At 44.7% G+C, this 24,819-nt stretch overlaps 2 protein-coding genes across 6 annotated transcripts in view; one reads left to right on the forward strand and one right to left on the reverse strand.

Annotated features, from left to right (window-relative positions):
* The window catches only part of plch2a (phospholipase C, eta 2a), a 135,007-nt gene extending 115,252 nt beyond the window's left edge, over window positions 1-19,755 (reverse strand). The window contains exons 1-2 of one of the 3 annotated variants that reach the window (XM_010893222.3): window positions 19,460-19,755; window positions 12,264-12,888 (exon numbers count right to left, since the gene is read on the reverse strand). In XM_010893222.3, the coding sequence (XP_010891524.2) occupies window positions 12,264-12,390 (127 nt within the window). In that variant the 5' untranslated portion in view covers window positions 12,391-12,888; window positions 19,460-19,755. Of the gene's footprint in view, window positions 1-12,263; window positions 12,889-14,377; window positions 14,514-14,542; window positions 14,711-19,459 lie in introns of those variants that run through there. The other 2 variants (XM_020051958.2, XM_020051959.2) reach the window with 2 other exon arrangements.
* Window positions 19,756-21,499: 1,744 nt separating this feature from the next.
* Window positions 21,500-24,697, forward strand: pex10 (peroxisomal biogenesis factor 10). Of its 3 annotated transcripts, none has more exons than XM_010893218.5 (6): window positions 21,500-21,888; window positions 22,019-22,099; window positions 22,357-22,769; window positions 22,993-23,165; window positions 23,551-23,689; window positions 24,078-24,697. In XM_010893218.5, exons 1-6 carry the CDS (start codon window positions 21,777-21,779, stop codon window positions 24,141-24,143), a joined length of 984 nt encoding a protein of 327 aa, XP_010891520.2. In that variant the 5' UTR covers window positions 21,500-21,776; the 3' UTR covers window positions 24,144-24,697. The 3 variants fall into 3 exon arrangements, with proteins under 3 accessions (XP_010891520.2, XP_010891521.2, XP_010891519.2); XM_010893219.4 differs by having other exon boundaries at window positions 21,501-21,888; window positions 23,542-23,701; XM_010893217.5 differs by having other exon boundaries at window positions 21,502-21,888; window positions 23,542-23,689.
* The last annotated feature ends 122 nt before the right edge of the window (window positions 24,698-24,819 follow it).

The following is a 24,819-nucleotide window of genomic DNA, read 5'->3' on the forward strand; positions in this document are numbered from 1 at the left end:
AGCTCAAAACACCTGGATCATATTGTTGCTGCTGATGTTGTTGTTTTGTAGATGTTGCAGGCAAATCATTGCTCCGGCACAGCTGTCTCCACATAATGCCTTCAGTTATCATCATCAGGACCGGTTGTGTTCATCAAAACCCAGGCAAAAATTAAAACCAGTTTAATTACATCCACGCTCGGTGGAACAGCTGATAGAAAACATCCTCAAATCGTTTTAATATGTTTGTTTCATGCTTGATCTCACTGCTGCATTTTCTGCTGAAGAAATGTATGTACTGCATAACTACAGTATAACTACAGCAAAACTGCTGCATAACTACAATATAACTACAGCAAAACTGCTGCATAACTACCGTATAATTACAGTTTAACTACTGTATAATTAAAGTAATTTAAGTAAGTTGGACAAACATATTAAACAGCAGAAGGAGCCTTGCTTCTTGCCTGGCATTAAAACAGTGCTTTAGCTGTTTAAGAAAGTGCTCACGCAGACAACAGTTTCACCATTCAAGTAGTTTAGCAAACACAGAATGATTCAGCCGAGCAATTCGGGTTAGCCTAACTGTAGTGCACAGGGACAGAACTACAGGTGTTTCACCTTGCTGGCTCCGGGATTTGATCTAATAACATGTCAGTTACTGCTTGGATGCTCTGACGACTCGGCAACCTGACGCACAGCTACAGTTGACCCGTAGAAATAGAAAACAGAGAGCATGCTCAATGCCTCACTGACACTGACTTGAACGGGCACGCCCATCTTTATGCAATCTACAGTATTTCTATGAGCTAAACACAAGATTTACCGTTTTATAGTTGATGTGTATGGGGTACAAGTAGGTACCATACATATAGCTGTGGGGTACATATAGCTGTTGGGAACATGTAAGAGGGTTGGGACATGTAGAAGGGAGGCACATGTAAGAGTGGGGTACATGTAGGAGAGGGGTATATATAAGAGTGGGGTACATGTAGGAGAGGGGTATATATAAGAGTGGGGTACATGTAGGAGAGGGGTATATATAAGAGTGGGGTACATGTAGGAGAGGGGTATATATAAGAGTGGGGTACATGTAGGAGAGGGGTATATATAAGAGTGGGGTACATGTAGGAGAGGGGTATATATAAGAGTGGGGTAAGGTGACTAGGCAACAGGATGGATAATGAATGTGTGTACCTGTGTGCTCTCGTGTATCATTTCTGTGCGCACCCAAGCAAACGCTTGCCTGTCACATGTACTTTTCCAGTCGCTCGCATTAGTCGACAATGATATCCTCCAGCACCTGATGTGAGAGAATACGGACAGCAGGCTAACAGGCTTTTCAGCGGAGCGCTGGAATGGAGGCCTGTTTGTCCGTAGCCTCCATCACAGTCTCGGCAGGGCCACGTTATCAGTCCGAGGCAATTAGCACTAATACTACTGTGAGCGCATACCTCCAGCACACAAGAAATGACATACTGTGCAAAATGACAAACAGGTAAAACATTGAGTAATAGCATGTGATATTTAACAGAAACAACTGGATGTGTCTACAATGAAACCCTTACAGTTAAAAAAAATAAAATTATATATATATATATATATATATATATATATATATATATATATATATATATATATATATATATATATATATATATATATATATATATATATATATATATATATATATATATATATATACACAGTGGGGAGAACAAGTATTTGATACACTGCCGATTTTGCAGGTTTTCCCACTTACAAAGCATGTAGAGGTCTGTAATTTTTATCATAGGTACACTTCAACTGTGAGTGATGATATACATATACAGTTCCGGAAAAAATTAAGAGACCACTGCACCTATACTTTCCTTCCGAAAAAAGTCAAAAAGGAAGGTTTTGAGTGAGGAACAGAAGGGTTAAAATTAAGAGAACACTGCAAATTGAACGATTTTACTTTTTTGGAAAGGAAAGAAAAAGGTGCAGTGGTTTCTTATTTTTTTCCGGAGCTGTGTATATGTATATATATGTATATTGTATTTAGGTATGCACAAAATGTAAAAGCATTTATGAGATGCATGGTTTGGACCATGAAAGTTACTAGATTATGTATTTCTAAGTAGTTAAAAAAAATATTGAATTCAAGTGTGGCATAACTTGTAAATATATTTGGAATGCCTACATTTGGTTGGAATAAAAAATTTATATCTAGGTATTTGTTATGTGACTAGAGTGGCAGCCATTTCAATGTGGGGGATAAAGACAGGATAAGTTCCATTGAATACAGGCTGGATGGAAAAGAACAAATGAAGTCAGCAGACACAACATCAAAGGGGCACTCAAGCAAGAAAATGGGAAGCTTATTATACCTTGCCTAGAAAGAGAGAGGTTTATAAGGGGGTTACAAAGTAGACTATGTTTCAGCAGAAACTATTTTTAGGTTTGTTTAGGTAGAGAATGTTTCAGTACAGACTGTTTCAGAAGACTGTTTTATCATGGATGCTGATTCAGTAGAGTCATTAGAGACTGTTCAACTTCAGACAGTTTTGACACAGACCCAGTTTTAGAGAGTATGTTTCATCCTAGAAAATGTTTCAACAGGGCCTGTGCTTCACTTCATGTGTTTGAGTAGAAACTATGTTTGACTTGAGACTATGCTTGAGTGGATACTATGTTTGAGTAGATACTATGTTTTAGTAGAGACCATGTTTAAGTAGAGATTATTTTCAAGTAGAGACTATTTTTTAGTAGAGATTATTTTCAAGTAGAGAATATGTTTAAGTAGAGACCATGTTTAAGTAGAGACTATGTTTAAGTAGAGACTATGTTTAAGTAGAGACTATGTTTAATTACAGAATATGTTTAAGTAGAGAATATGTTTAAGTAGAGAATATGTTTAAGTAGAGACTATGTTTAAGTAGAGATTGTGTTCAAGAGTAAAAAAGCAGTTTTGCTTCTTGGGTCAGACAGTTGAGGTCAAACGTAAATAGATAGTGCTTGTAGAGACTGGACTAAACCACCCTCTCCTCTTGTAGAGACTGGACTAAACCACCCTCTCCTCTTGTAGAGACTGGACTAAACCACCCTCTCCCCTTGTAGAGACTGGACTAAACCACCCTCTCCCCTTGTAGAGACTGGACTAAACCACCCCCTCCCCTTGTAGAAACTGGACTAAACCACCCTCACCCTTTGTAGAGACTGGACTAAACCACCCTCACCCTTTGTAGAGACTGGACTAAACCACCCCCTCCCCTTGTAGAAACTGGACAAAACCACCCTCTCCCCTTGTAGAGACTGGACTAAACCACCCCCTCCCCTTGTAGAGACTGGACTAAACCACCCCCTCCCCTTGTAGAGACTGGACTAAACCACCCCCTCCCCTTGTAGAGACTGGACTAAACCACCCCCTCCCCTTGTAGAAACTGGACTAAACCACCCCCTCCCCTTGTAGAAACTGGACTAAACCACCCCCTCCCCTTGTAGAGACTGGACTAAACCACCCCCTCCCCTTGTAGAAACTGGACTAAACCACCCCCTCCCCTTGTAGAAACTGGACTAAACCACCCCCTCCCCTTGTAGAGACTGGACTAAACCACCCTCTCCCCTTGTAGAGACTGGACTAAACCACCCTCTCCCCTTGTAGAGACTGGACTAAACCACCCCCTCCCCTTGTAGAAACTGGACTAAACCACCCTCACCCTTTGTAGAGACTGGACTAAACCACCCTCACCCTTTGTAGAGACTGGACTAAACCACCCCCTCCCCTTGTAGAAACTGGACAAAACCACCCTCTCCCCTTGTAGAGACTGGACTAAACCACCCCCTCCCCTTGTAGAGACTGGACTAAACCACCCCCTCCCCTTGTAGAGACTGGACTAAACCACCCCCTCCCCTTGTAGAAACTGGACTAAACCACCCCCTCCCCTTGTAGAGACTGGACTAAACCACCCCCTCCCCTTGTAGAAACTGGACTAAACCACCCCCTCCCCTTGTAGAAACTGGACTAAACCACCCCCTCCCCTTGTAGAGACTGGACTAAACCACCCCCTCCCCTTGTAGAGACTGGACTAAACCACCCTCTCCCCTTGTAGAGACTGGACTAAACCACCCTCTCCCCTTGTAGAGACTGGACTAAACCACCCCCTCCCCTTGTAGAGACTGGACTAAACCACCCTCTCCCCTTGTAGAGACTGGACTAAACCACCCTCTCCCCTTGTAGAGACTGGACTAAACCACCCTCTCCCTTTGTGATGAGAGAGATGCTAATGATGTCCCCTGTGGAGCTTTTAACAACATTCAACACCAAAGGTACCAACATAGTGTGCACTTGTGTGTGTGTGTGTGTGTGTGTGTGTTGTGCATGTGTGTTGTGCCTGCGTGGTGTGTGTCCATGTAAGAAAGACAGAAATGGAGAATGAGCGAGAGAAGCTAAATCCAGAGAACAAAGAACAAATTCAGGTATACGCCAAAGAGAGGTATGACATTTGGCAGAGCCCACTCCTTGTTTGCTTTCTCTGTTTTCATTCTGTATGAACGTTGCAATCTGGTCTCATTCAGATAATCCAGCCCGCCGCATTTTCTTTACTGCAGCTGACCCTAAGAAACAATAGGAGACAGAGAAGCCTAATTTCTACCATGTGCCTCGCTTCTCATCGGGGAAGGCTCACACATCAAGCAATGCTAAGCGAAAAAAGGCATGATCTCAGTGCGGTAAAGCACCATGTAACAGGTAAACGTGTGGGAAACAGTGGCAGATCCGTTGTCCTTCCTGGTAGAAAATCAGAAGCATTTGTCTGCAAATCCAGCATTTTTCTGCTGGATTTTGGAATGCTGCATTTGTATGTGGAGCAGAGCTAACGGATCTGCATGGGGGGGGAGGTTTGCACTGACGAAATGTGTTCTCTCTGGGTTCTGTACTGGCTTCTTAAAACCTCTTGTTGTGCAAACAAAGGCTGGATTATGTTCTGTGGGGTTCATCCGATAATGTTTGGCGAGTTCACTGCAGCAGTCGACGGTTTTGTAGATAACTGCATTCATGACATCGTCGCCAAGGTGACCACATATCCCAACCAGAAATCTAAAATCAAAGGCAATGTCCACGCAGAGATAAATGTCTACAAACGCCAACCAACGGAAATAGCCACGGGGTCATAATCCCCACACAAACTGGCGGGTGAAACATGACAGCGGCTTTGCGTTGTTTCGCCTTTGAGGATTTTGTGATCCACTTCAAATAACACCTCCCCTGTGTTTTGATATGACCGTGTTCATATCTCCAAGATATAATTGACCCTCATCAATATCTTTCTCTACATTTAGACAACAATTGTTTGGTATATTGACGCAAATATGCAAATACGTTGGCAAACATCAACTTGTCCAGACGAGACCTGTGCGAGTATCCAAATGCTGAGGTGAGGTAAATGAATCATTGGATCTAAACATCCCGGAGGGAAGAAACTAATGGATGAATAACGCAAAGGCCCACACTCACGCTTTGCCCCAAGGTCTTATGGGGATTATGACTCAAACTTTGTCAGTCAGTACAGAAGAAAGCTGGTCAGGAACCCCAGATATCCAGGTCGTTGATTGTTCTTTATGCTATCGTACCTCACGTCTGTGACCAAGAGGAGTCTTTACAGCTCCTACCATGACAATCGCTTTCCTACTGATTATATAAACACACTAAACTCTACACACACACACACACAAACACATTTCCCCCCAGTTAACCATGATGGCAAAATATTATTGTCAAAGTAAACTAAAGTTTCAATGAAGAGTTTGAAAAATGTGGCGAAGAGAAACAGCTTAGAAGTGAGCAGTTGAAAGGAATTTGAAGGATTGAAGGAATATCTGACATCTAATGAATTATAATGAAGCTTAGGCGTTACCTAGGGAATTCGTTGTTCTTAGGTTCCAAATGGTGTGTGTGTGTGTGTGTGTGTGTGGGAACAGATCAGTTTGAAAGGTTTGTAGGTAGGCGCGTCTGTGTTCACACACAAAAACTGTTCTGGCATTGATCTGATCATCACTTCAGTGGATACATCAGTATTTAACACCTGTCCTATATATAGTTCAGTTATACACAGACTGTTGCTCGCTCACTGTCCAGGGGACCACATCTAAACTAGCTAAGGCAACAACCAAAGAGTGAAAGAATGGCGTAAAGAAAGGGGTATTATTTGATCTCTTTTCCCAAAATATCTTCCTTGTTCTTATGCAAATCATTCCACACCGATGAAGTCACTGAATTATAAAAACGGCGTGTGGTGGATTGGGGGGAACACAACAAAAAAAACTGATTCAAGACAGAGGACACAGGCCGCACAAAGAGAGAATTACCAAGCCACTGTAAGACGCCGAATTATCCGGCGGAATAAATGGCCTCCCTGAGTCCTGGTGTGTAACTTCAGGACACGGTGCACGCCCAACCAGCCTCCAGCGTCCCGGGATTAGCCCGTCCCGGTTGTGCACGTAATGATTGATTATCAATCCGGTTCGCCGCCGGGGAAAAGACAAAAACAAACGCTGAACGTAAATCGCCTGCTTCAAATACGGCCGAGCAAAGCCCACCAACATCCAGGGAAATAATTAGCTTCAACACTTAACCCTGTGTTGGAGCAGGGAGAGAGGGGGAGCATGAGGCGTGGCTAGCGGTTTACAGTCCTGAGAAGGACGAGATTCTACCCTTCAGCATGGCAGTTACTCCCAGGTCAACGTCCCGTGTCCCATGTGGCTCAGTTGGTGGAGCACGGCATGTGCAGCCCCAGGATAAGATGGCTAAAATCATCCCCCAGTCATGACCCCAGCCGCTAATTACAGAACCCTTACAGAACCCTTACAGAACCCTTGCAAAACTGTTTGATTTCTCTCCCTTAGTTAGGCGTAGTCTGAGCTGGTTGGGGCACGCACACACAATCACACACACACACACACACACAATCAGAATGAGAAAGACCGACAGCTTCGAGAGGAATGCAGAATAAAACACAATTTGATATTTGTCACACTTCCCATGAGAAGTGATGTTTAGCTCATGGAAAGATGCCTCCCTGGAGAAAAAAGGAATTATGCTTCCCTCTGCAGGCGGTCAGAGGCAGTGCCAGAAGAGTGTATGTGTGTGTCTGTGTGTGTGTGTGTGTGTTTGTGTACTGTAAAAATAGATGGGTTTTTTTCGGAAAAAGGTTGGTTAGGTTTTGGGTAAAATGGACCATTGGGGGTAACAGGTGCATTACAGTTTAGGTTAAGAGTTAGGTTTAGGTCTATAGCACACATTTAGACTTAAAAGCTAGGTCATTAAGGTTAGGATTAGACACGTTAGAGAAACAAACATGGCTGTGTGTGGCTGTGTGAACACATCATTAAATGCATTACATGAATAAAACCTGGGGCCTGTCTTGGCTTACTGAGTACCACCAGCAGAAAACGCCAGAAGGAATCTTTAATCCAAATCATCCCGCCAGGAAGTAGCCGTGTTGCAAAAGACGCTCCACGAGAACGCCTGAGACACAGCCATGTCCCCAGTCTTGCAGGAAGAGTTAACAGATGGGGCACATAATTGTCTCTCCGGGGCTTTAGTCTGCAGGTGGTGGTGAATTGGAGGGCCTTGGTCTGGGTAAATACACTGTTTTCCAACCCACTTCAAGCTCCCCTGAGTCCCAGTTGTCATCCCACTCAACCCCCCCCCCCGCTCTCAGCTGGTCAGGACACGCTGCAGAATGCAGGAATTCAAAAGAGGAAGGAGTGGTTGCTTAGGAGCAGTGGGGTGGGGGGGGGGTGCATAACCGTTAACCTTCTAGGCTTTTAGCATTTGCCATTATCCAGGGAGAGGTGTGGTAGTAACTACCACTACTAATACTAACACCACTGGTCTTAGTAGGCTATCAGCCCGTTCAGTGCTGAGGAGGAGAGGAGGGACCAGTTGGTATTTCCCTGGAAGGTCTGAGTTTGAGGTTAAGAGGTGACTTCCTGTCGACCCCCAAGATGGCATTTAAAAACAAAAAACACACACCCGGTATTTTGGGGGGGGGGGGTAAATCTCCTGTACTGTTATTTTTCTTTTTGTTTATAAAAGATGTTTGGAACGGAATGGTAGCGCGCTAACTACAGAGCTGGGTGTAACCGCTGTCTTGCGATGTAACGTTTGTCCTGTTTGAACATGTATTTCTCCTTAATTTTCAGACTCCAGGAAGCCGGGATGTCGTCAGGGTCAGTTAACGAGGATCCAAATAAAGAAATAAAAACAGTAAATGAGAAAAGAGACAGAAAAAGAGACAAGAGGTACTGGGTTTTGGGCTAGTTATGAAAAGTTTAGCCAAGTCCAAGAAACTGTTTAGAAGGGCCACACTAACATTACCAATCATAGCTGTGGTTTGAGCCAATCAGAATAACTCCAGCTAGCAGGGCACCAATTTGCTTCAGCCACTACTACTAATTACCCACAGTCCTCTCCATGGGCACCAGAGCTCGGGTTAAACAGACACGTTAGGAGATTCTGAGGGCAAATCAACATCACAGCTGTTAATGTGTCTAGCTGAAAGTCCCTGAACCAAGGCCGCTTAGAAGCAGATGCGCTTCAGCTCGACTGCAGACGAGAGAATGTCTACCTTGCCCTGAGGCTCCACTATCAGACAAGTCCTGTTATTACCAGAGTCAGCCTCGGGCCCAAGGCCTTGATTCGTTGGACCGTGTTGACATAGACTCTAACAACACAATCACCACTCAGGAGTGCGCTGGTTAAAAGAAATGGACGTCGGTACACCCTGGTGGAAAAACATGATTTGGCCGGAGACGTTATATTACACCATTATACTGTTTCAGAAGTCGTTACGAGCCTCAGCCTACTCGCTGCTCGTTCGCATGGAGATGTGAGTCCGCTAATTAGCCGCTAATTAGCGGTTGGCATCTAAGCGACGGCACCTCTCTTGTAGGACACGCGTGACCTTCTTTTCGCGCTGAACCAATGGAATACAGTTCGCTGTCATGAGCTGAACTGCGGCGACTGAATTGTGTGCGGATAGAACCGAAAGGGATTGTGGGTATTGGTTCAGAGCGGTGCGTGAGGTTTTTATTATCGCCTAGTAGCTACTGTGTGGGTTTCTGCAACGATTATGTGAAAACAACCACTGCTGTTGTATGCCAGGTTTTAAATACTGGAAACTAAAAGTAAATAACATACTGAATCTGCACAGCAACACACCAGATAGGACTGAAGTAAAAATAAAAATAAGCATATATACACAGAACAGCATTTACTAAGTCCCTGAACCATTCTTTGTCTTGTTGTGGACTCAGGAAACATAACTTATTGTCAGACTAGAGAAGGTACTAAGTTGCATTGTTCCCCACAGTGTCAGACAACAAGTTAAGTGGCGTGTCCTTTCCAGGAGGCCGACATGTACAAAACCAGTTTGCCTCGCTGAATGTGCTCCACAGCTTTGGGAACAACATATTGAGCTGCATGTAGGTTGAGGGTTGTGAGCTGTCGGTGCAGGAACTCACCACAAATCCTCCTGTGACCTTTTCAATTATGCTGTTCTTCCTACAGAAAGAGCAGCATTTTTTTTTATACATCGCAGTACAGGCTGGACGTTCATCCAGTGACACCCAGACACTCTGTGAAACAGATACTATTACGTATTGACTCCGGAACAAACTGAAGAAAATCATTGACTGTTTAAGACTTGAGCGGGAATGTACTGACTGTTCACCAAGGGGGGGTTTTAGCACTCTAAGCTGCTGCAGGGATGCTTCAAATCATTAATCTCCCCACTGTATCTCCATCCAAAAAAGCATAAAAAGATTTCTTAGCAAACTTTTCTCACAATTTTGTGATGTAATTATTCATATTTAAGGCCCTGCTTTAGGACCCGTTTCACCACAGCAAGAGGACTCAGGCCAGTCGATGTTGAGATGTGTCGCCGGAGCACATTTGATGCCTGTTTGGTTCTTAAACTACAAGACCAGGAAGTAACAATCGCTTGACTAAATAATCAGACAAATCAGCTAACTGTGAAACTAGCATAGAAATTAAATGAGTGTAAATCTATCTGATACATTAATTTACTGTAAACCTTGCAGATAGTGAACAAGTTAGAAAGGTACTGACAGTAAAATTAAAAGATAAATTAACTTCAACTAGATTTAACACTACATTTACATATTAGTAATCTAGCAGCCACTCTTACCAGTGTATAAAAACACCAGAAGAATTAGTTGACAGTGCAAAAGCAGGTATATTCTCTGAAAGCAGCAGCCCAGACCACTGGGTCAATTAAGTCACGAACATCCATTTACACAGAATCAACACTAAACCCTATGGGGCATCTGTTTAAATTTAATCAATGCATCTTCAACTGTGAATCAGACTGAACTGTAAACAGACTGTGTAAACAAAGCTTTATAATCCTTAACTGTGAATCTGAATTGACTGTGTAAACAAAGCTTTATAATTATTAACTGTGAATCTGATTTGACTGTGTAAACAAAGCTTTATAATCCTTAACTGTGAATCTGAATTTACTGTGTAAACAAAGCTTTATAATCCTTAACTGTGAATCTGAATTGACTGTGTAAACAAAGTCTTATATTCATTAACTGTGAATCTGAATTGACTGTGTAAACAAAGCTTTATAATTATTAACTGTGAATCTGATTTGACTGTGTAAACAAAGCTTTATAATCCTTAACGGTGAATCTGTTTTCACTGTGTAAACAAAGCTTTATAATCCTTAACAGTGAATCTGTTTTCACTGTGTAAACAAAGCTTTATAATCCTTAACGGTGAATCTGTTTTCACTGTGTAAACAAAGCTTTATAATCCTTAACGGTGAATCTGTTTTCACTGTGTAAACAAAGCTGTACAATTCCAATAATCTCCATTCACAGTCTGAAGGTGAGCGGCACTTGCGTCCCTGCGTGACAGAATGTCCTTTAGGGATTAGGACGAACAAAATAGAGTCAAAAGATCAGTGATGGTCACTTCTGCATTAGCCTGAACCATTCTTCCAATAATTATTGATGGGTTCACCAACCGAACAACAAAACGTTGCTCATTAATGGGGAACTCAGTCCCTGACGTTGGCCTTGACTGAACTGATGATGTGCCAGGGAGAATGTCAGCGGTTACACTGTGAAGACACTTGGCACATGGCTGGGTAAGGTTTGGGCTAAGTCCTGTCTCTGTTCCAGGCAGGCAAGCAGGCAGGCAGGCAGCCAGACGAACCAGAACTAACAGGCGAATTTTAAGCATGTCTAACATCCTGACGTCTCTGTCTGAGACACACCTTATCCTGGGGGGATGTAGATGATGTAAAGGACGTTCAATCCGATTCACAAAAACTAACATGTGTACGGCTTATACATGCTTTCTCTCTTTCACTCTCCCTCTCTCTTTCACTCTCTCTACCACTTTTCCTGTTCACCTTTTTCTTCCTGTCTCTCCTTTTTCCTCTCTCTGTACCTCAATCAATCAATCAATCAAATGTATGTATAAAGCCCTTTTTACAACAGCAGTGGTCACAAAGTGCTCTTACAGAGACACCCGGCCTTAAACCCCAAGGAGCAGACATCAGTAGTGTTGAATTTCAGTGGCTAGGAAAAACTGCCTAAGAAGGCCAAATTTTAGGAAGAAACATAGAGAGGACCCAGGCTCAGAGGGGTGATCAGTCCTCTTCTGGCTGTGCCGGGTGAGATATTAAGAGTCTAATTGGAATAATTAATAAATGTATCTTGGCTAAATCCAGAGTCTATTTAAAATAAGACTAGGTCAGAAGTATGACCAGATGGACAAGGACAGGGACAGCAACGGGCCCCCCAAACCAGGTACTCTGCAGGTGTGGACCAGGACCTCATGTCCTCCCAAAGTTTAAAATGGGAGGAGACTTGGAAAATTCTGAAAATGCATTCATCATATTAACAACGATTTATAGTGGAGAAGGAGAACTTTGTGGGGAAGGAGAACTGACCCAATCTCCCAGCACAATAGTATAGAAACGTAAGACCTAAGAACAGCTACCTGTTTTCAGCTTTCTCTCTCATACAGAAACCAGCCCATCTCACTGTCACATACAGAAACCAGCCGGTCTCACGGTCACATACAGAAACCAGCCCGTCTCACGGTCACATACAGAAACCAGCCCGTCTCACGGTCACATACACAAACCAGCCCGTCTCACGGTCACATACACAAACCAGCCCGTCTCACGGTCACATACAGAAACCAGCCCATCTCACGAGCATCGTTCAACATCGAACATAAAACAGGAAATGGCTTGACTTACCCACGTTGATGACGTTGGCCGACAGGAAGTGGCAGCAGGGGAGGCTGGCTGTGCTCATGTAGGAGTCGTTGTCTGTTGTCATGGTAAGCCTGGACCTCAGAGAGGGGTTGGGAGAGTCCGTCGCCATGACGATAAACGTTCTATCCACCTTGACTACGTGAAACTTCAGATAAATGTGTTCTCAGATATTGTGTAGGTTGTTGGATTCAATTGACTGGTTGAAGTTAATGGGTCAAATGTACGGATGTCGGTTAAGTCTGCAAGCAAGCATCTAAACATCACCCTAAAACCCTCTACAATGTTTCAGCATCGTCTCCAAAGATGTCCTTGGAAATATTTCCAAAAGATGTCTTCACAATATTTCCAAAATGATTGAGACCTAGAGGACAGAGCACAGAACAAAGCTCAGGAAGTGTCACTCCCAGTAGGCAGTTTCCGTACTTAGGCAGAAGTTCCCACTGAGCGGGTGCTTCGGAGGAGGGACGTCAGTCTGATATCAGAAGTGTTCCAGATCTGATTATTAAGTGTCTACGGGCTGCATTCCAATCCAGATGAGAGGAATGAATGAGGTTTAGGAGCCAGGGGAGGAGATAGGCGACACTGCGACCCAGAAGCCATGCAGCACCTGTTGACCCCAGACAGACGGGCGATGTTAGTCAGAGCTCTTGAGACTAAACAACCAAACACAAAATAACAGATTACATGATTATATCAGACAAGCATCAAACGACCTACAGAAGAAGAAGGCGGCTGCGGAACGGAAAACATCTGTGTTTGCTGGCACTGACAAAGTGTAAAACATGGATGCTTTTTACATGGCGTGAGCGCTAAATGAAATATTTTCGTTCTGCGAAATGAACACAGCCCACACAGCAGACAACTGATTGGTGTACATGTATGGTGCATGCTCACTGGCCAGAGTTTGATATTCACATTCTAGTCATTTTGCTGACGCTCCAGATCGACATTCCCGACTTGATACACCATGGGAATCAAACACACAACCTCTGGTGCAGCAAGTGCCAGGCCCTACCAACTGAGCTGCATGGGACGTGTCATGCCACAACACTGAATAAGGTTCGTGCACATTTTTGACATCTCCATGGCCCTGTAAGTGGTAAGAAACAGTGAAAGCTGGCATTCACAGTAAGAGGAATACTCGATAATGCTGTGCTAAAGGAATAATTCTGGATTTTGGCACGCTGACTCCAATATCTACCTCCAGAGGCACCATTTGTGTTTCTGTATATGACTAGGAGTATACAGAAACAGCTGTGGTGGCTAGCAATTATACAAACGTAATTTGCCTCAGACTGCGTGCAGAGTAGTGAAAATGTTATTCCCAAGTTCATCTCACAGATCCTCTCACCAGTTTCCACTGTTCCTGACTGGTTACGCGCTACTGAGTCCCTTTTACACAAGACTGTTCAAAACAAGATTCATGTAAACTCCAATCATGTGCTGATGCTTCAAACCTAATTAAGTTGTTGTGGTAAACTAGCCATTTAACAAGTCATGTGAGTAGAAGTGGCCAGAGAGAAGACTTGAATGTGAAAGACAAAGTCAATTACTAACTGCAAAATATGTCTGGGGTTCTTCTGGATGTATATGTACTGTGTGTGTGTGTGTGTGTGTGTGTGTGTGAGATCAGATGAATAGTGTTTCCCTGAAATCCCTGGTTTTCCGGAATTCCCAACTGGATCATTCCTGGAAGCATCATAATATCCATCGGAATGTTACAAGAACAATCAACTTCCTGCGTGAACCAGACACTACAATAGGCTGTCTGCTTAGTAACATGGGGGGGCATGTTTAACACACCTGGATGTAAAGGCTTCAGTAGGTACCTAGCAGTGTCAAACCATTAGGGTATCCTAATTTCAAACATACACACACACACACACACCGACCTCGAAAGACCCTGGGACAGGCGTGTTCTCGGTAACACACCAATTCACACATTACAAAGGAAGAGAAGGAGAGGGAGAGCCAAAGAGAGGGACATTGAGATAAGAATTAACAGAAAGTAAAAAGGAAAAGAAAGAAATACGGAGACACCCTCATAAGACTACAGCACTCTGTTGTCAGGACCCATGTGTCTCTGATTACATTACCTGTCACAGTCAACATCTCCCTGTGGCCTGCCTATGGGTTTGAATACCATCCGCGCTGGACTGGAAAGGGGAAATGAACACGCTGGCAGTGTTTTATCTTCGTCTCCGACCGAAAGGCCTCAAACACACGGCAGCCCACACACCGCATTCTAAACCGCCACTTACCTTATCCTTGCACGCCTTCGCGCCACATTCCTCAAAACTAATCTGAACCGGGGACGCCGAGGCTTCGCTGGCACAGCTCAGCGTATGAATGTATACCGCTAGTCCTCTGCCAGAAAGTGGTGGCTGTAATGCCTCTGCTTCCCGGGTGCTGTGAACAGTGTGTGGTGAGGGTGGGAGCTCTGCCGGGTGTTTGTCGGCTGGGACGTGTTCAGAGCTGCTGGCAGGGTGATCAGACAACACCGGTTAACTTGAGGGCAGGCCTGGGCACGTTTGCTTGCTTGCTCACACACACACACACACAATAGACAGAAGCACCCCCCACGCAAAAACAGGTACAAGAATCCAGGTGTGTATGTGTAGGGGCGTGTATGCAGAATGAAAACCCTGTGTGAGGACCCTCCGTCCGTCTTTTTCCTTCCCTCCCACACTCCCTCTCTCCCTCCCTCTCTCCCTCCATCTCACTCTCTGAACAGGAGAGCTCAGGATGTTTACTCTCTATTAGTAGAGGAACAGTAAACACATTCTCACTCCCTCACACACACGTTTCATTTTACGTGACAATCAAACCTTTTCCTATGATGCGGTTTAGAAGTTGGTAGGGCCTGGAGTAGGGAAGCTGAGCGCGACATCTGCTTGCCCGCCAGCCACAGTTCTTGGTTTCAGCCATGTTTATTAGGCGGTTTGAAGCTATGTAAAGACATTTTTAAACCATTTTTTTACATACAGTGTGACAGAACTAAAAACACCGTACAACGAAAGGGACGGAACAAAGGCGACATAAAAAAAAAAAAAACTCCAGCTGTAACTTGAGATCCATTCCATGCTGTAAACCTTCTCCCAAAAGCCATGACTCACCGACAGCGTCAATAAATGATAACGGACTCCCAAACAGCACACTACCCCCTGTGTAGGGTGCTACCCTGAACAGGGCGCTACTTTGAACAGGCCCCCCCCCGTAGGGTACCAGTTGGGAGGCTACCACGTGGACAGTGACGTCAGGGCTCAGTCGGCCTCCGCGGCTGTCTCCGGCACAACTGGTGTCGGTTACAACTCACCTGCAACACAAGAGCCTGGACTGTATTGTGCGGTCTTGCCTGTTGTCTTGTTGAGACTCTGTGGTTCCATTGGGGCAGAGAGTGGTAAATGAGGGGAAGCTGTCTGACTGGTTTGATCATTTTATATCTGTGTGTGTGTGTGTGTGTGTGTGTGTGTGTGTGTGTGCTCACCAGAACCCAGCTGTTACATGCTGGAGGTCAACGGCTCACACAATGGCTCATTCACTTTTTCCGACTACCTCTACCGTGGCACACACAGAACACACACTCACACAACAGATCTGGCACCACACAAGCTTTCACCACACAGCGCCGACTGATACCTGGGCAAAAATCAACATTAGAGGTTTCTTTAGAGCCCATGCTCAGACCCACAAGCCTGTTTGGTTTATTCAGACAAAGCTTGAGGGTTCTGCTGCTCACACTCGTGTAAATGATGCTAAACTGTCTGAACTAACAAGAAGTACATATACACTAACACAGGCTGAACGTTCTTCCAGAGAAGGTGTTCTTGCTACACACATAAAAAACAGTAATTCGGTGTGCTTTTGGCATTGTGTTGGGTCCCCTTCAAAAGCTTTTCAAATGTTCCTAATGTGGGCCTCATCCACAAAATGAACTAAACAGTTCTCTAGTCACGGGCTGGTCTTTAATTAGCTGAGAGCGAACCGCCATTGGCTACGATCAATCAACTAGTTGTTGCACACCCACCCATTACATGGGAATAACCATCACGCAGTTCCAGGTCAAATGTTTCCCCTGCGCAATTATGGGAAAAAGTCCATCAATGTATGCTCAGATTACCCCTTTGACATGATGAGAAATGCTCAGAAATGACTGGGTTCTCATTGGCCCCGTGGCGGACAAAGCAACGCGAAGCCGTCGGGTAGTTGTCAGACAACGTTATTAGTCATGTTTCCTTAGGAGATGACAGAGATGAAATGGGTGTTTCCGCGCTAAATACACAGATCTACGGGTGATTCATGGACTTCTAAGACAGCCACCTTTAGCCTCCGGCACAACCTATGATAGCTCTGATTGTAGCTACAGCTGAATGTACCTATAGGTAACTAGTAAAACAACATCACAATCGTTGCTGTAGAAACAGTGACAAACAACAACCAAAAACGAGATGGAAATTTCAAAATCACAGGAGACACCCGAAATCGCTTTGAAGGACACTTTGGTGCCCAACCCCCTCATTTGCAGCAGGATAAATCATTTTTTCCCCACCTTTTAATCTTTCTCATCTTCCAATAAGGTGTTGAGTTTCAGCGCCCAGAAAATCCCCTTCCGAAAACCTCAAAGGGGTAAAAACCTAGAACCACATTGAGTAAACTCAGGGGGGAAAAACATATAACCTGCTTTTGCAGTGAAACAGCGTTGTCACCAAAGGCCGTTGGGTTCATAGGACGGTTGGCTGCCAATGTTTCAGCTACGCTGGGTTTCCCAGAATGTATAACACACGGGGTGAAGTCCAAGAGGACCACGCGGCCACACCTGAATTTCACAGGGAAGATAACCACCCCTGCTGCTATATAGTTTAGGATAAGTACGCTTTCCCTCGCCACACCTACATGGCCAACATAACTGCTCTCTCAGGAACGGACACGCGCTACAGACAGGCGAAACAGAGGAGAATGGAGGATGCAGGATGTGCCTGGCTGATTCTTTATTTGGCGTGTGAAATCCCCCACTTCGGGCAGCTTCAGAACTCTCATCCGCACCTCTGTCAAACCTCTTCAGCGTGCGTGAGCACACAACACACACACACACTCACATTCACCTGAGCTGTTGCAGCAGGCACTCCTAAATCCAAGTGTGGTTATGCAATTTCCGAAGGGTTTTGTCCCAAGCAGGGATTCGCTGTGTGGTGTGCCAAGGCAACAGGAAGTGTGAGGTAAAGGCCTGGGGTGTGGCTGGGGGAGGGACGGTGGACAGAGGAGGGCTGGGCCATGGGTGGGCAACAGGCTTCCTCAAACAACTAGCCTCAGACCACTGCTGCAAGCAACAGCAGAAAAGAAAGTGCCGCGCCACTCCTGTTTGAGAATGCCAATATTCCCATATTTTTCTGTTTGTATTGTTATGAGTCCTGACAAAGGCTTAGATCTAGATGAAAATTCTACCAATTTAAGTGCTTAATAGCATGTTCTCTTCAGACAATATTTGACAACTACGTCATTTTAAGAAAACGTTTTGTTTCAGGGCAGGAGTAGGTTATGATTGAATTTGTAGCATGATAAGGAGAGTAGCCTATTATAAATCACAATGGACTGATACTGATCTGTTATGCTAAATTAAACAGAGGAACAGCGCACACACAAACACACACACAGTCAACACGGTGCAAGTGGCATGTTTGACAATCAGAGGACATTTCCCGTGGCCTGTTTCCAAGTCAGATTTTGTTTGCCTATAGATTTGGAGCAGCAGACAGGCACGACGGCCTGAACACACGGGTCAGCCTAGCCGGAAAGGTCATGCAAACTCCCAAAAAATATACACGCAGCAAACTATCAGAAAAGGTTACTGAACAATAGTAATCACAGGGCAGAAAAGGTCAGTGGAGAAACATGGTGGTTTTCGGGAAACAAGGCATGTTTTTACAATGATGCCGGTTAATAAACTGCCCCTTGTTGTTGTTCCCGCAGATCCTAGCTCTGCAACCGCTCTCACGAATCCTCCGTCAACACAAAGACAACGTTCCCACGGCGATGAAGACAGGCACACGCACCCGTTCACCGATACTGTTGTGGCTACACACTTGTAGCCCTCATTAGTATACAAAGTCCTGCTACAACTGCCTGAGGAGAAACAGTCGGGGCACAGCCAAGTCACCTTGTGACACACTGATAAAACAGACATCACCACAAGCCTGGCAGACGCGGAGACAGTCGGAGTCTGTTCCACACGTTAAAGCTGAAGTGGCTCAACACCGTGTCTCTGCCGGAGCTACGGAGGAAAGAGGCAACTGGGTGTACACCTCTCTGACCTGATTTCACTGTTCACGGAAGCATTGACTTCAGTGACTGGGTGCATCCTGTCCGGATGTCACCTGAGGAGATGGAGGAAAAATGGTGTCACCAAGGCAAACAAACAGTGCCCTCTTTAGCTGTGATCTCTTAGGCAGGTGTCTTTTCTGCCGGCTCCAGAACTTCCTTCCTCATTGTGTGTTCTGAGGGTCTCCTGAGGATGCTGTGCTTCGCAAATAGAGATCAATGACTCACCCAGATGTCAACAGCAAACAAAAAACTCTTTAAAGGAGAACTAATAAAACTCACGTCGCTGATGTTCTACCACTCTCATTCCTTTAAAATGAGTCTTCGGTTTGATTACAGCTGGATGTCTGTGTAGTTTTAATGGACAAGAGGCCAGAGGCTTGAGACCAGAGGCTAGAGGTCACGCTGAAGTAGGACATGAACTAGTCCTGTCCTTTATGCGGTTGCGTGGTGGAACGTTAGTCTGGGATTCCTCCCCAAGCAGTCCAGTGAAGCACAGTTGGTAGAGCACGGCTAAGCGAAGGTTCGGTTTCCACGGGGGACCAAAACTGAAATCTATCCAATCACTTCCATTTGCTGTGGCAAGAGCGTCTGCCACATAACTAAAATGCAAATGTAAAATTCAAACCAGGCATGGCAATGTTAATGCAGTGTCTTTATTTACAATATGAATCTTGTGCAAACACGCTTTCAATTCTGAACATTTAAGCCACGATATGATAACAATGCAACGTGTGAATGATTAAATTGAGATCAATGTTTAGAAGCCAAATGAATGAGCCTCCAATGAAAGAAGTAAAGATAAGAGCAGCAAAATAACTGCTGTGCTGATAAGAACAGCAGAGGAACTCGGACAGACTTACCTCTGTAGGTCACTACAGTTCCCTCAGAATCCCATGGCGGAACTCCCGGGGTTTAGTCCCAGCCTGCTGTGTCAATGAGCACTGCACTCTCTCTGCACCTTCCAGACTCCATCTGTAAGAAGTCACAAGTATCTGATAACGTAAGGGGGAAGGGAAAACGTCAGCAGCTCCTCCTTAACTGTAAACACACAATCCACTTCCTTGCCTGTAGTAAGTAAACTCCTCTAAGTGTTCTTCCCCTGCTCAAACTGTTCCAGGGGCTGCTACTCCATTCCTTAGCAGTGCATCTGTTCACCGCAAAATGCAGTGCATAGAGGGTGTTCACCTCCTAGTGGAACACCTACGGCTCGGTTCAGGTAACTGAATTAAAAAGAGACAAAGAAACTGGTTCTGCAACTTACTAGCCTATCAGGCAGGATGAATGAGAACTCTCAAACACAGTTAGGGAAAAGTGCTCTGGCTATAAAAGCTTAGAGAGGGAAATGCCTGTCAACTAACAAAAATTGTCAGCAAATCCATATACACTCACCTAAAGGATTATTAGGAACACCATACTAATACTGTGTTTGACCCCCTTTCGCCTTCAGAACTGCCTTAATTCTACGTGGCATTGATTCAACAAGGTGCTGAAAGCATTCTTTAGAAATGTTGGCCCATATTGATAGGATAGCATCTTGCAGTTGATGGAGATTTGTGGGATGCACACTCAGAGCACGAAGCTCCTGTTCCACCACATCCCAAAGATGCTCTATTGGGTTGAGATCTGGTGACTGTGGGGGCCATTTCAGTACAGTGAACTCATTGTCATGTTCAAGAAACCAATTTGAAATGATTCGAGCTTTGTGACATGGTGCATTATCCTGCTGGAAGTAGCCATCAGAGGATGGGTACATGGTGGTCATAAAGGGATGGACATGGTCAGAAACAATGCTCAGGTAGGCCGTGGCATTTAAACGATGCCCAGTTGGCACTAAGGGGCCTAAAGTGTGCCAAGAAAACATCCCCCACACCATTACACCACCACCAGCAGCCTGCACAGTGGTAACAAGGCATGATGGATCCATGTTCTCATTCTGTTTACGCCAAATTCTGACTCTACCATCTGAATGTCTCAACAGAAATTGAGACTCACCAGACCAGGCAACATTCTTCCAGTCTTCAACTGTCCAATTTTGGTGAGCTCGTGCAAATTGTAGCCTCTTTTTCCTATTTGTAGTGGAGATGAGTGGTACCCAGTGGGGTCTTCTGCTGTTGTAGCCCATCCGCCTCAAGGTTGTGCGTGTTGTGGCTTCACAAATGCTTTGCTGCATACCTCGGTTGTAACGAGTGGTTATTTCAGTCAAAGTTGCTCTTCTATCAGCTTGAATCAGTCGGCCAATTCTCCTCTGACCTCTAGCATCAACAAGGCATTTTCGCCCACAGGACTGCCGCATACTGGATGTTTTTCCCTTTTCACACCATTCTTTGTAAACCCTAAAAATGGTTGTGCGTGAAAATCCCAGTAACTGAGCAGAAATCACCTTTCTTTCCCATTCTGACATTCAGTTTGGAGTTCAGTAGATCACACCCCTAAATGCATCGAAGCAACTACCATGTGATTGGTTGATTAGATAATTGCATTAATGAGAAATTGAACAGGTGTTCCTAATAATCCTTTAGGTGAGTGTATTGCACACTGATATAGGTCAGTATTGAATGTAAGCTCTTACTGCAATATAATATTCAAACATTCTAATCAACAGTTATCTCTATGGATTTGGTATTCAGCACTGCAGCCTAATTTTCAACACAATGATTTGAAGCGTTCAAATCACTAAATATACACTCTTGGTTGAAAATAATCATCCAACACATCAAATATTAAATGCAAATAAATGTAGAGGTCACTGTACAACTACTGTTGGAGAAGTGATTGTTTGATTATATTTTATGGTTCAGTAAGCTTGATACGTGTTAAATCAGTTCAGAAATGACAATTATTGAAAAGTACACGCACTGTGCCAAAGGCGTTACTACATGTTGAAGTTGCACACAGCAAAGTAGTAGTGAGACTCCTACCACCGCATGGCGCTGTGGAGCGCATGAGTACATTGACATCATTGTTTCCTTTCCGGTTAGTTAGCGGCTAACAGGTTTGTCAAGGCAATGCGGACGTTGTATAACTGTGGGGAACTGTGACAAGTGTCTTCGTCTGACTGTGTATCCAGAATTCATTTTTCAACAACCCGTCGTGCTTTCACACTCAATCAACAAACAATAAGCTTGGTAACGGTAGCATCTACTTAGCATTCAGCTAGTTGGGTTCCAGCCTCCAGCAATGCCTCTCATCTCAGCCAACCAACCTCAGTTGATTCGCTCAAGTCAAAAGGACGAATATTATCAAAATTGTCTGAGGAACAACGCAAACGAAGCTTTCCAGACTCTTGCAGGAAAGTACAGTTATGATAGTCTCCACTAATTATGTATGGATTTGCAGATTAGCATGCAAAAACGACGCCTGGTATGTAAACGATAGATTGTTCTTACGTTGTTTTACTTTTTTACTTAACTCGTGTACAGGTTCCAAGAGATGGCTGCACTGGAGAAAAGAGATCGAACTACTGTCAGACCTTGCATACTATGGTCTAACCACATTTTCAGGTAGGCAAACAGCTTCACCTCCGTAATGTATTGAAATCTACTACACCCCCCCCCCCACACACACACACACACACACACACACACACACACACACACACACACACACACACATATACATATACATACATATACACACACACACACGTTCGTACATATACATACACACACACACATGTGTGTGTGTGTGTGTGTTTGAGAGACAGACAGAGATATAGATACCACAAGCCTATTCCCAACCACATTTCCTTTTGATCCAGGGTACCAGACCTTGGGCGAGGAGTATGTCAGTATCATCCAGGTGGACCCCACCTTGCGCAGGGTGCCGTCCCGTGCCAGACGAGGAGCCTTGGTGCTCCTCCACAGCTTGTTTCCCTACCTCCTGGACAAGCTGCTGGTGTGCCTTGAGAATGAACTGGAGGCAAGGGAGGGAACCCAGGGCAGCGGAGGCAGGAGAACAGTGGTGGCCCATTCCTGGAGCCCTGGGACCTGGCTGAGACTCTGGGCCAGGAGGACAGTGGGGCTCCTGACAGAGGCCCAGAGAAGGGCATGCTTGCCTGCTGTGTCGGCCCTCCAGCAGGGACTCGCTGTGCTTCATCGGGTGCACGTGGCAGTGTTTTACATCAGTGGGGCCTTCTACCACCTAGCGAAGAGAACCACTGGAGTCAGCTATGTGGGTTTGAGAACTTATAAAGTAGTGCACACTGTAGCTAAACTATTAGCAACAACAAAATGACAACAAGCATCTATTTTTTGCCCTGCGGTTTCAGTTCGTTTTCACCGAAGTTTTAACTGTATAATTAAGAATAATGAGTCAATAGGCAAATGTTTGGCTACGCCCGTGTCCCGGTGCTATGACCGCACGCTTAACGTTCACCGTTTTTCCTGGCGATTAGCTGCAGGTGCGCGGTGTGTCTGGGGACGAAGGAGACATTCGGCGCAGCTACAGGTTACTGGGCGCGGTCTCCCTGCTGCAGCTGGCCCTAATGCTGGCCCTTCAGATCAACAACCTCCGGCAAAGACAGAGAGCACGGGAGGAATGGAGACAGCATAGGAACCTGTCGTCCAGGTACATTGCAAAAGGGCCAGAGGTAGATGCACGACTTTAGTGTCCAAAAGGCCCCGTTTAACACAGGCAGGTACACCGAATGCAGAAAGAGTTGAAATAATGCGACAGAGGTGTTTTTGATCCAAATGACATGCCAAACGTATTCTTTTAACATCTCACATTTTAGTCGTTTAGCGGACGGTCCTCATCCAGAGTGACCTTCGGTCAGTGCATACATTATAAGATGGCTGCATGGAACGACCGTTCAACACGGTAGTGGTCAGTACGCAAGTAGCTACCGGGAAAAACAGATCAACCCGGAAGCCCCCTCCCCCCCCCTCCCCCGTGGATATTACACACACCTACACTTGTTGTTGTTTACCCATGAATGCGTCAGTGTGTCCAGGCCCCAGTCTGAGGAGAAGACGGACTCCCCGCGCGCCTCCCGCTGCATCCTGTGCCTGGAGGAGAGGCGGCACTCCACCTCCACCCCCTGTGGCCACCTGTTCTGCTGGGAGTGCATCACGGAGTGGTGTAACACCAAGGTCACACCATGAGTCAAGTCGCTTTTTAGTTTTTTTTTTTTTTTTTTCTTCGAATGACTTGTGCAGTGGTTCTCAAATGTTTGGTTGCGACCCGATCCATTTAATTTGTAAATACGGTGTCCTGACACGGTCAGCCTGCTTACATTTGGGTCCCAGGGCATAATCCGTTGAGGCCCGCTGCTTTAAATTAAGGAAAAGCCAGCTAGCTGTTCAAGTCGAATCAAGGAGCACTTTGTTGCTGCAATGAAAAGCACGCAGGCAATAACTTTTGTTGTTTTCTCAACCAAGACCTCTGTGTGTTTTGTCCAATCCACAGACTGAGCCCTTATGATCTGTTTCGTCCTTTCCACAGACAGAGCCCTTATGATCTGTTTCGTCCTTTCCACAGACCGAGTGCCCCTTGTGTCGTGAGAAGTTCCAGCCTCCTCGACTGGTCTACCTGAGGAACTATTAACTGAAGAGTCAAAACCACTGACTTGGCTTCACTTTTTTCTAAAGGACTGGATAGGTGCATATGGCTATGAGAGGCCCATCATTAAACCCAACTGTGTCTTCTGAAATGTACCTATACCCAGCTAAGGTCTGAAGAGGATCTCCTTTTATGAATTGGCTGAACAGTGTATTTTCTTGCATTGACTGTGCCAAGATATGTCAATTATGAAACACAATGTGTGGATGGAGATTTTCACATTGCTTTTGAAATGTTTTTCAATCAGAATATAGCATTCAAATAAGGATTTTGGAGCACTGTACTCAGCCCTTTATTCTGTATCGTGGTTGTTGATTCTGGGTCCTTACTTCTTATTAATGTACTTTTTTTTCTTTACCCTATTTTATGGGAATGCATAATGCAGTGAAATATCGAGCAACCATTAATTCTTTAATGGTTTGAATATGAATAATGAATAATGTTTGGATTGTATCAGTCTAACTTGTAAATGTGCAAATTAAATGTAATCAAATATTAAGCAGTTATTCTACTTTTGTAATAAACAACCGTGCAATATTTATGATTTTTTTATTGACGTGAATAGTATATTTTAGCAATATGGCATTAGGAAATGTTGTATATGATAAATATACCAATACTAAGAGATGTGCTAAGGCACAATTCAACGCTTGTTGCGTAT

The sequence above is a fragment of the Esox lucius genome, chromosome 12 (genome assembly GCF_011004845.1).
Source record: "Esox lucius isolate fEsoLuc1 chromosome 12, fEsoLuc1.pri, whole genome shotgun sequence".
Lineage (NCBI taxonomy): Eukaryota > Metazoa > Chordata > Actinopteri > Esociformes > Esocidae > Esox > Esox lucius.

What these genes read in the sequence shown, in the direction of transcription:
- pex10 (XM_010893217.5), top strand. Translation starts at nt 21,777, where the DNA reads ATGCCTCTCATCTCAGCCAACCAACCTCAGTTGATTCGCTCAAGTCAA. An exon ending in TGGTCTAACCACATTTTCAG is followed by an intron (nt 22,100 to 22,356) that starts GTAGGCAAACAG and finishes CTTTTGATCCAG; the next exon opens with GGTACCAGACCTTGGGCGAG. An exon ending in CGGAGTGGTGTAACACCAAG is followed by an intron (nt 23,690 to 24,077) that starts GTCACACCATGA and finishes TCCTTTCCACAG; the next exon opens with ACCGAGTGCCCCTTGTGTCG.